Below are 12,582 nucleotides of genomic sequence, written 5' to 3'. Positions count from 1 at the left end.
GCTTGATTTACCTATCATGTTGCCATATAACTGAAAAACTTAAGCCGAATGAAAATGTGCAGCACCAATTTGGTTGGCCATTTGGCAAAAGGGCATTGCTGCTACACTGGTTCTACCACCTTTATCTGATTGCATTCTCTCAAAAGATCCTGTGCGAATGTTCTTTACAGCATTGGTTGATGTGTTTCACATTGACCCTGAGGAACACCCTCCACACTCTTTTGTAGCACTACCCTCATCCTAAATGGTGTAGGCTGAGTAGATATGACCACTCAAAGACATGTGAGCATTGTGTGCCGTTTTGGTCATTAGGATGTTGTAAACTGGATAGGGAGCAGAACATATTCACAAGGATGTTACTGGAAGGCTTGAGTTATTGGTAGAGACAGGAAAGTCCGTTTTTCCCCCCCCCCCCCCCCCCCCCCCCCCCACTTCCCCAGGGCATAGGAAACTGAGGGTTGACCTTGTATGTAAAACAGAGACATGGATCAGGTGGATGGTCATAATCCCCAGAATATGGTGGCATGGATGAGTTGGGACAAAGGCCTTGTTTATTTGCTGTTTAGCTGAATCTGAGGTATATTAGATCAGCAGTGGAAAATGCACCTCCAAAATCTGAAATCTGTCCTGTCAATCCACCATTAATTGTCAAGTCAGGGATCAACTTTTTTAGTGAGGAATGCAGAAGAGCATGCTGGGATCAGTAGTGAGCATATCTAAAAAGAAAGTGCCAATCAAATTAAGCTACCATAGGAAAATACACATGCTAAATAGCAAAAACCACATGCAATAGACAGAACTAAGTAGGCTAACACCATGTTGACCAGATTGAAGCTCTGCTATCCCATAAAATCTAAAACCGCTAATGTAAGGGGGCTTTGTTGCTATCACTCTCATGCTGGGTCACACCATCATTAAGAATGACCCAAGACGTATGAGTACTCAAGGTTTACTCCTTTGTTTAAGTGATTATTAATCTTTGCTTAAATATCTTAACATTCCCAGACTATTAACCAAACTTGGATGTGGCAACCCATCCTTCTGACAACCATAGCTGTTCTACATGATATAAAGCAAACTCACAAGCAGCCTTTTTTTTCAAATAAATGACTTTTATTTTCTGTGTTCAAGAGCATCCAGAAACATATTGGTGAGGAAGTACTGCAGAACTTGATCAACTATTCTTTAAATTATATGTCCAAGATTAAGTTGCCAAGAAAAAGGTAAAAATGGCCATCTTCAATTAAATCACTCCAGTTTGCAGTCTTAGTTACAAACTCTTATAGCAATCTGCATGTTAAAATATCTCTTTTGTCAACATGTCTTATTTGTAACATACAATTCCAAAGAATTGAAATGGAGCAGTAAAATAGAGAAGGATAAATTAGCCTAACAATCTAAAATCATAACACTCTTTAAAAGTAGAAAACTTGAACTGTATTTTTAATAATTTATCTTGATGCTAATCTGCAGTATTCTTCATTAATATTGAGATTTTTTTTTAATTGTGATAACTGATCACTCACAGTTATAACAATATATAAACTCTCAATATTTTTAGCTCTTCCACATTGAGGTGTATTGCTTGAAGTTGTACAAATGTTTCAATCTTTCTGATCTCCATTTAAATTTCTGATCTCCATTTAAAAAGTTTTCTGCATTTACCTTTGCCCCAGTTTTATTCCTTAATAGTGTTTTGGATGCAATTTGCTTTTATTCAAGATTCAATCAAATATTTTCATACACCGGCCCCTCAAGGCTGCCCTGTCCTGCCTGATCCACCAAAGACAGTTCCTTCCCTTAGCCAAAGAATATCGTGACTACACCTTTCTAAGTGTCCTAATTTAAAGTTTCTTCTTTATTATCTGGAACCAAGCAGACACTATTTCCAGGCTGACTGAAAAGTAAACAGATATCAAAAAGCCTTTCTCACAAGTATTTTTCACGTTGTAATATGAAATGATTGACGTCCCCTGGCATTGCACCTTGTTAATATTTCTGCCAATGCCACCGCCTTCTGCCAATGCCACCGCCTTCTGCCAATGCCACCGCCTTCTGCCAATGCCACCGCCTTCTGCCAATGCCACCGCCTTCTGCCAATGCCACCGCCTTCTGCCAATGCCACCGCCTTCTGCCAATGCCACCGCCTTCTGCCAATGCCACCGCCTTCTGCCAATGCCACCGCCTTCTGCCAATGCCACCGCCTTCTGCCAATGCCACCGCCTTCTGCCAATGCCACCGCCTTCTGCCAATGCCACCGCCTTCTGCCAATGCCACCGCCTTCTGCCAATGCCACCGCCTTCTGCCAATGCCACCGCCTTCTGCCAATGCCACCGCCTTCTGCCAATGCCACCGCCTTCTGCCAATGCCACCGCCTTCTGCCAATGCCACCGCCTTCTGCCAATGCCACCGCCTTCTGCCAATGCCACCGCCTTCTGCCAATGCCACCGCCTTCTGCCAATGCCACCGCCTTCTGCCAATGCCACCGCCTTCTGCCAATGCCACCGCCTTCTGCCAATGCCACCGCCTTCTGCCAATGCCACCGCCTTCTGCCAATGCCACCGCCTTCTGCCAATGCCACCGCCTTCTGCCAATGCCACCGCCTTCTGCCAATGCCACCGCCTTCTGCCAATGCCACCGCCTTCTGCCAATGCCACCGCCTTCTGCCAATGCCACCGCCTTCTGCCAATGCCACCGCCTTCTGCCAATGCCACCGCCTTCTGCCAATGCCACCGCCTTCTGCCAATGCCACCGCCTTCTGCCAATGCCACCGCCTTCTGCCAATGCCACCGCCTTCTGCCAATGCCACCGCCTTCTGCCAATGCCACCGCCTTCTGCCAATGCCACCGCCTTCTGCCAATGCCACCGCCTTCTGCCAATGCCACCGCCTTCTGCCAATGCCACCGCCTTCTGCCAATGCCACCGCCTTCTGCCAATGCCACCGCCTTCTGCCAATGCCACCGCCTTCTGCCAATGCCACCGCCTTCTGCCAATGCCACCGCCTTCTGCCAATGCCACCGCCTTCTGCCAATGCCACCGCCTTCTGCCAATGCCACCGCCTTCTGCCAATGCCACCGCCTTCTGCCAATGCCACCGCCTTCTGCCAATGCCACCGCCTTCTGCCAATGCCACCGCCTTCTGCCAATGCCACCGCCTTCTGCCAATGCCACCGCCTTCTGCCAATGCCACCGCCTTCTGCCAATGCCACCGCCTTCTGCCAATGCCACCGCCTTCTGTTCTGCATTTCCAGTAGTATTGGCACAATGTATTGTTTTATGTATAGTATTGTTACTTGGCACGATTAAAAAATAAAATTCAATCTAATCTCATTTCTACATTGTAGTGATTTTCTGTTTGAATCAGCAAATATTTTATTTCCTCCTTTTAATAGATTAATCATTTTGCCACGATTGGAATCAACTTCCCACTACTTCATGTTTTTTCAGTACTGATAGACCTGTCTGACTACTCCAAAAATCTGAACCTAGCATTCTTGCACTGTTATCTTTCTCCATTGGTCTACCCCCTTAACCCTCCATGATGGAACATTTAAAAGAATGCCTACACTCTACAGTTTCAAATGACCACCCACTTGTAAATGTTGTTAACTATTGTCCTATAAGTTGAAATCTTGTTTTACTCTCAAACCTGAATCATATTCTTCTAATATATAGAATTTTCTTAATTTATACATTGTTTGAGAGTCTTAATTATATTTGCATCTTTAAACGACTATTATGGATTTGACTTCTTTGAATTTAAGCCATTGAGTTAAACAACTTTGGAATATTAAAATTATAAATGTATTCCCAATAACAAAGCAATCTTCCGGGAAACATTTCCTGATCAGATCGTATTTCAAGTTAGAAATGTTTTTGTAATGCTAAGAAATCTCGTGTCTCTCAACCAATGCAAGTTGTTTTATTATGCAGGTCATTCAAAATGTATCGTTTAAACATTACTGATGATACGTAACAATATATTTTTTTTAATTGTTTCATTCAAAGGGGCACCTTTATTGAATTTCGTAATGGAATGTTAAACATCAGTCCAATCGGAAGAAGTTGCAGCCAAGAAGAGCGTATTGAATTCTTTGAACTTGATAAAGTAAGTACATTTTTTAATTGCTTTTCCTTAATCTGAATAAATAAATAATAATGGAAGGCACCCAATTAATCTTCGCAAATGAAAATAATTTGAATGAAAACAATCACAGGAGGCGAAATTGAGAAACCTCGGGGGCTATTTTGGCTGATGGGTGAAGAAGGGTAGAAAATTCTACGCAAACTCATAAGAAATTACCATTTTATTTTAAATTAGTTGAGGAAAATGCATTCCCTGCCTCTATATAGACATGCATACATGCAGCACGGTAACAGGCCATTTTGACCCATGAGTCCATGCCACCCAATCTACACCAGATTAACCTACATCCCCAGTACATTTTGAGCTGTGGGAGGAAACCGGAGCTCCTGGATAAAATCCATGCAGACGCGGAGAAAGTACAAATCCTTACGGACAGCATGGGACTTGAACCCGGTTCAGACCCAATCACTGGCACTGTAAGGGTTAACTACATAATGTGTTTCAGAGAGAGACAGGTTCTGTATTCACAGTAGAGTGCCATATCTCATGGCATTGTTCCGCATGGATTGATGTGATCTCTCCATTCCACAGTTAGAACCAGGGTGGCCCCAGCAAGGTGCTGTCACCACACTCCTTTTCCTGTCAAGTCCAGTAGGATTGGATAAGCAGAGCACTTGTTTTGTGTGAATTTCTCAGTGAATGAATGATGATTGAGAAATATATATTGGTGAGGATTATATTTAGTCGTATTGTTTGGTGCTCTTCTGGAGGTGTTAATTGTGTATTCATCTTTTTTAATGCAATTTGTATGTAGTATAAACCAAAAGAGCTGCATCAGAACCTGTAACATTGACTGTCCCTTTGCAGAGCTATCTGACCCCACCTCCCCCGGATTACTCCAGCAGTTTGTTTCTGTCCAGATTAGACTATCTGCAGTATTTAATGTCATTCCTACCATTGGTTTGGAATAAATATTTAACTACTTAAGTACTTTAACTTGCTGTTTCTATTTAAGACCTGTTTTGATCAACTCGTTAAGCCCTAAAATATGTAGTTCAAATCTGTTCAACACACAAGATGAAAATTATCCAGAACTGGTTTAATATTGCAGAAGAAAACATTCACTATCCTCATTCTGATTTGCAGTTTTTGCAATCAGGTTAAAATAATAATAATTTAAAAATTAAAGAACCAAACTGGAAGTGCAAAATATTTTAGTTGATTTTTCTTAAATTCCTAACTAAATTCTCATTTATTTTTGTGATTGCCTCCTTATTGTCTCATAATTGAAATTCTCACGTCTCCGATTTTTATGCCATCTCCACATGAGTTTCTTTTCTGGTTCCTGACACTGCGGTGGCTTCATTTCTTCCTGCAGTACACTCCTTCCCTTCAGAGCCACTGTTAGTCTCCTCGGCTCTATATGTAATTTTTTCCTCCCCTACATCCTTCGATTGCATCACCCAGCTCAACTGCAGCATCAGTTTCTTTCCGATCAGGCTTCCTGCTTTTCCTCAAAGCTGAGAAATTACTCTGTACAATTGTGTAAACTTGTATGAAGGGCCAAATTGCCTCAGGTAATCTATGTTAAAAAAGGGATTGAAAACTTGCACCAAAAAAAAATTAAAATGATATCATGTTACGAACTTCACACAACTTAAGCACATGGAGGCAAAACTTATTAAGAAAATCGATAGCGTCTTTCTTTTTAATGATCTTGGAAGGTATTTGATACTCTTAAATATGGAAACGAAAGGGTAGTCTTGTCATCTTTATTCATCTACGTGACTGGTACAAGACCATCCAAATCAAAATATACATTTCATTGGAGTTGCTAATCTTTGACACCTGGTGGTGCTGTAGGACCACAAGTAGTTTAAACTGTTTATACAGATTTTAATAAAATATTTTGCACGCATTCTCTGTTACTGTTTAAGCATTGACCTGAAGGAGTTCAGGTAGGTTGCCCAGCCCCACTCGAGGCTCCCATACCCTTCAATAGGATGGTGTCTGATCCACCAAAGTCATCCACCTCTCTGTGCCTAATCCTCGTCTCCTGTAATCCCAGTTCTTTCAAAACTTTCATTTTTTTCTTAGATTATTTGCAATTTTAATGATTTGTACTAAAGGAACTGCAGATTAACCAGTTTGAATATTCATCTTGATTGTTTTTTTTAATCTTTGTCTTTAATGTGCTGAGAAAAGTTTAGTCATCAAAGCCAAACTCGAACTGCCAATGCAGAGGGTAAACTTGTCGTGCAGAACATGTATTGACATTTTATATTTGTTCATTTCGATGCTGTTTCTTTACTAATTTTACATCTCGGCATTTAAAAATGTGCTTCATTTTACTACAGAAAGAAAATATCAGAGAAACATTTGTGGCTGCTTTAAAGAGAGAATTTGCAGGGAAAGGGCTCACGTTTTCAATAGGTAATTTTAATTCTCTTTCCAAAGGGTTTGAGAATGCTTTATGGCAATGTATGGGAAAAATAAAACTTGGAATCCTTTGTATTCTTCGGCAGAACCTAATTAGAATATTTTCAGAAGTTTTGATTAATAGTGTGTTTGAATCATATTTCAATGACATTAATTGATAATTTATATCAATTAATTTGTATAATTTTAATTGATATATCAATTAATGTTTTAATAAATTAATTTATCAATGCTTGAGTTTTACTACATTATTAGACAGATATTGGGGGGAGTTAATTGGGAGCAACTGTTAGTTGGACAATTCCACATCTGGCATATGGGACTTGTATAAGCGATCAGAGTGTTCAGAAACTGCATATTCAAGGATGACAAGGTAAGGGATCATTGGATCATGAGAGAGATTGTGAATTTAGGATAAAATTGGATAGAGCCTTTGAGGTGGAAAAGAGATCAAGTGGGGATTTAGGAAGGTCAAAGGAGACCCATGAAATGTAGTTAGTGAGTAGGAGTAAAGATAATCCCAAAGCATTTTATGCTCATTAAAAATGAGGAAAACAGAGGGTAGAACCATTTAAGGATCAAGCAGGGAATTTGCCATGTAGGTGAGGTACCAAACGAATACTTTGCATGTTATTCACCAGATACTAGTGAAAGCAGCGTGGGGATTACAAACTTGCTAGGGCATTTTGAGATTGATGTGCTGGTGAAGTATCTAGGACCTGATGGGAGATATCTCAGGATATTGAAATGGGCAAGAAAGGAGATTATATCATCACTAGCAACAGATAAGGTGCTGGAGGACTGAAGAGTAATCCAGGAAATTGTAGGCCAGTAAACCTTTTATCAGTAGTAAGGAAGCTATTGGAGAGAATACTTAGGGATAGGATATATGAGCTTTTGGAAAAGTGTGTCTGATTAGGGACAATCGTCACAGCTTTATGGCTGGCAGATCGTGTCTTACCATTTTTTTTAATGAGGATGGGGCAGTTGTCTACATTTGACAAAGCTCTTTGTGGTAAGTTGATCCACAATATAAAGATTCATGGTGAATTAATAGTTTAAATTTGGAATCAGCTTGTTCATAGCCAAGAAAGTAATGGTGGAAGTGTATTAGTCTGGCTGAAAAATCTGTGACCAATGATGTTCCACAAGGATCATTGTTAGGAGCCCTGTTGTTTGTGATTATATAAAAGTGATTGGGTGCGTTTTCAGATGACACAAAGAATGGTGGAGCTTGGACAGTGTAAAGGGGTTATTCAAAGGATGCAGTGAGATATGGGCAAAGAAATGGCAGATGGTTTTGAGAAAATGAGGTGTTGCACTTTGAGAGTTCAAGTACAAGGGAATATGTACACTTAATGCCAGAAACCTTAATGAGTACAGAATACAGTCTGGAGCTCATTGAAAGTGGACCTGCAAGTCGATAGGGCATGCTTGTCTTTACAGGTCAAAGCATTGAATATTGGTGTAAGGAAGTTCACTGTAATTGGAGAATTTGTGTGCAATTCTGGTGGACCCACCACAGGAAGACTGAAGGCTATAGAAAGTGTGCAGAAGAGCTTTACCAAAATGTGAGGAAAAACCCAACACCCAACCCCAACCCACCAATTTTCCCCTGCAACCGCTGCAACCGTGTCTGCCTGTCCCGCATCGGACTTGTCAGCCACAAACGAGCCTGCAGCTGACGTGGACATTTACCCCCTCCATAAATCTTCGTCCGCGAAGCCAAGCCAAAGACTAAGACCTGGATGAGAGGGTAGCGTTGTAGCTGCTGGAGTCTGAAGCCGAGCACATTCTGGGTTGAAGAACTCGGTGGTCACTGATGCTGCTTGACCTGCTGAGATACACCAGCTGTGTGTGCTTAGCTTTAAAGGAGAGGTTGGGACGTGGGTTGTTTTTGTCAAAGGCTGAAGAGTGACCCAATACAAGGTTAGAAAATTGAGGCGTAATTTTAAAAAAGTCAAATACCAGAGGATGAATGTTTAAGGTGAGAGAGGGGAAGTTATTTTTACACTGAACAGGATGGGCGAGTGGTGAATGCAGAGGTAATAGTGTTTCTGAGGCTTCTTGGCAGATGAATGTGCAGGGAATAGAGGGATTTGGAACATGTGGCAAAAGAGAATGGAGTTTAATTATGCTGGAGTACTTGTTCTTGTGCTATTTGGTCTTAACAATTGCATTGTGCACAGATCGGCAGACAAAGGTTTACAAAAACTTTACTGTGGTTAAGGAGCAAAAATGTAATTGATTGCCATCATATGCAGGGGAGGATCTCTGAAAATCAAAATTTTTAACTTTTCTGGTGATTCTTTGTACAAATGTCTCCTCTAGTATTTCTTGCAACAATGCGAACCATCTTAATACTGCAGTTGCCCCAATGTCTGGTCCATTTTATGGATGAATCATAGCATGGAAATACTTCCTAAAATGTGATTGGATGCCTGTTATCATGGTCCATTTATATTTCCTGCTCAAATAATATACCATAGTTCATGTAATGTCTCTATTCCAGTATGGAACTACATATATACATGTTGAGGAACCATTGTGGTTAGTTTCTAAGATCACTTGTATCAAGTGTGGGTGTAGTCTGTAATCAACATCTGGTAATTGTGTCTGTAAGAGAGCAGACTTTGTTTATATTAATCAATAAAAGCATGCTACGGTACAATAGGAATTCAATAAAAGTGGTTTGAAGGCAAGGTTTTATAATTCAGATTTACTATTAATATCCATCTTTTTCTGTCAACTTGCCATTCATCTCTGGCAAGACACTAGTAATAAGTATAACTATGTAATTTCATCAAATGGTATGCATAACCCATTTACTCTTGTACAAAGGGTACTTGTTTAGACTTGCAGACTTGGCTCTTTTAGGTGACGATTGTGGTTGAAATCATGAGAATTTTCACAATATGCAGTTGTGACAGATTAAGACAAATAGATTCTTGGATAGTGAGAGAAATTAAGGGTTAAAGGGAGAAGGTGGGTAGGTGGAGCCTAGTCTGTGGCCAGATCAGCCATGATCTTGTTATTTTGAATAGCAGGCTTGATGTGGCTGACTCGTATTATGTGGCTTCTCTGGACCAGTAGTTGCCCAATTTAAGCATCAGAAATTTGATCGCTGATTGGACAACTACCAGTTTAATTCCTTGTGGTTGTATTGAATCATGATTACAGCAAAAATAAACAAGTCGTGCATTATTTATAGTTGGCATTTGATGCCTGTATTGCTGAGGACATGAGTGTCACTTCAAACCTGCCTTACTTTCCCACTTTTCTAGGTGGACAGATCAGTTTTGATGTGTTTCCAGATGGGTGGGATAAGCGATACTGTCTAGGAATCCTTGAGAGTGATAATTTCAAGGCCATCCACTTCTTTGGAGATAAAACTTCACCAGTGAGTAAAGTGTTTAATAAATTTCTGCACAATTAAAATTTCAAGTGGAACCAGGATTGATATCATTGAGAGATCGAAGGCCAATGCAACATGACACAGCGTTTTAGAAATGTATTCTTACATTCTTTGGGACCATAGCTCCCTTACCTCATTAAATTATACTTAATTATTCTTCACTCCTTTTTAGTCCCATCCTCCTTTCCCTTCTTGCTGTTCTCCCATTCCTGCATAGACTTTCTGCTACAAAGTTGTGACAATAACTTTGTATACAGTAAAATCCTTGGTAACGGGCACCTAAGGGGATTGATAGATGCTGGATAAGTGAATTTTATCATTTCTTGGGACTGCATAATTGATGAACTAACAATGAGACGTGTTAATTTTAAGCTACTGTATTTTTTTACCTATTTTGCGTGGTTTTTTTGGCCGGTTGCTTGAATTCTGAATAATGGCTTTTACTGTATACAATATTCAAAAAGAAATTGGGTGTGGTAGATAGTATCAAGGGATATGTGGAGAGAGCAGAAATATAGGGTACTGAAGTCACATGCTCAGCCATGGTTGTATTGAATGGGTGGTGCAAGCTTGAAGGGTTGAATGGCCTCTTCTATGATTGTAATCCATATTAAGTATTTGTTTAGTGTCAAAACTTGTTAACGCTAAATCAAATTTGATTCTTAAAACATTTGATACATTAATTGTGCTTGGTCTTTTTTATTCCATTTTCCAGCTTTAATTGTTGATTCTGTCTCTTTATTCAATATTGTTGGGGAAGGTAGGAAATTAATAGAATGTACACCACTCTATGTTCCTTGAACAGCTTTACCCTCATTCTCCCTAACAAAGCAAGGTTTGGTACTGGGAAAGAGTAGGGGCTTGCACCAGGTTCCTGGGGTTTTAGTGGACTATCCTCTTATTCAAGCTTTGGGATTCTCACTCCCTACTAGATGTTATGAGGTGGAGCATAATGGTCTGAACCACAATGAGAATACTCAATGTCGTCTGGTCCAGCCAGAATTTTGCTGATGGCCCTATGTAAAATAAGCAACCTATTTCTTGTCCATTTTATGATTAAGGAAGATCAGAATTGACAGTGGCACAAATGCAGTGTACCAAAAAATAATGCTTTGTTTCCAAACAAGCTCGTTTCCTTTACTCCTCTCTTGTCTTCTTTAGAGTTGCAAATTTTTGTGAGAAGTTTTTTTTTGTCAAAAAGCAACCACTGGGAGTAAATATTAACACCCAACTTAAAGCCTGAGTCATTCTATTAGCTTCCTTGTACAAAAGGATTGTATTTGACAGATGAGTCTCAAAACCATTAGATGGCTTCGGGCATGTTTGAGCTACCTTTATTCCAGATTTTAGGGCCATGAGGTATCCAATTACATGGGTGGCACAGTGGATAATTGTAAGGTGCATTTGCTGCTTGTATTAGGTTTCTGTGTGCACCTGTGCCTTTTTACAAGTCAGCACTGAAGATTCAAATAGTTCCATACCACCATTTTGCTTTCTCTCGAGCTTCCATCAATTAATTTAATGTAAAACACTATTAGCTAACCATAATTTGGATTGTTTGTATTTAAAGAAATGAAAATAATTCATTACTGTTTTTTTTGCAGGGTGGGAATGATTATGAAATCTACAGTGACCCAAGAACTATAGGTCATTCTGTGACATCCCCACTGGACACTCAAAGAATTTGTGATCAACTATTTTTAACTCAGTGGACATAAAGTTGTGAATATTGCAATAGACTACTCATTTTCCAACAATATGTAAGGAAATGTACTTGAATCAATTCTATCAAGTCTGGCTATTTATACAGCAATTTTGGAGAAAAACTGACAAGATCTAACAGCTATTAGACAGGCTATTTAAGTGGACCTTAAGCAGAATTTCACATTCTTAAATTGACAGATAAAAGCATTTTGAATTTCTTTGCACTGGACTTGCATTATAACAGGGAATAAAGGGAATTCTCAACAGTAAAGAAAATTGTCACTCTTTCCAATGATAACATTCTTCAGTTATTTTATAGGGAGAAAATTTGTTTAATTGCAAATTGAGAAACTTGGACCAAAGTTGTCAGTAGGTATAACAATCTTGTATCTTCATTCTCAACAATTATTATATTCACATCGAGATTATGTGCTAATCATGGGGAGGGACATTTGCATGAGATTTTGTTAAGTTCAAACAAATTATTATGCAAAGGTATGTATGATTTTTTTTAAAAACTGTATTTTGTTTATTGTATTTTTGGGGACTGCTAATTAGTTAAAATTTGAGGTGGAATCTTAACCATACAGATTAAAAACAGATGCATGCTACATAACTACTATCTTTCCTATAGCCATGTTAAATGTAGACAGTAACTTGAAGGTAACAACTGTTGATATGAGAAATCAATTTTAATGACTTGTTGCAGCTATACTTTGATCTTAAATGTGAACAAGATTTTAATGGAAACAGTCAATCACTAATGGTGTCTGAAATCAGTAGGAGGATATATAATAGATTTAGTGTAACAGTTTGATTCTGCCAACTATGATTGTACTTGTGCACCTCAAAATATTTTTAATAAAGCCTTGTGATAACCTTTATTTGGAGATGACTGATCATGTAGTTTACAAAAGCTGCTTGAGGAATAAGACAAA

General features: G+C 39.4%; 1 protein-coding gene across 1 annotated transcript; it reads left to right on the top strand.

Moving 5' to 3' along the window:
* Positions 1-1,119: 1,119 nt before the first annotated feature.
* Positions 1,120-12,528, top strand: pmm2 (phosphomannomutase 2; the record flags this gene model as incomplete). Its single annotated transcript, XM_069904876.1, has 5 exons — positions 1,120-1,223; positions 4,008-4,107; positions 6,444-6,519; positions 9,810-9,925; positions 11,545-12,528. Coding segments are annotated over 5 exons (510 nt in total), but the record flags the coding sequence as incomplete, so codon positions are not given.
* Positions 12,529-12,582: the final 54 nt, after the last annotated feature.

Source organism: Narcine bancroftii, chromosome 12 (genome assembly GCF_036971445.1).
Source record: "Narcine bancroftii isolate sNarBan1 chromosome 12, sNarBan1.hap1, whole genome shotgun sequence".
Classification (NCBI taxonomy): domain Eukaryota; kingdom Metazoa; phylum Chordata; class Chondrichthyes; order Torpediniformes; family Narcinidae; genus Narcine; species Narcine bancroftii.
This window is presented reverse-complemented; position numbering and strand designations above follow the sequence as displayed.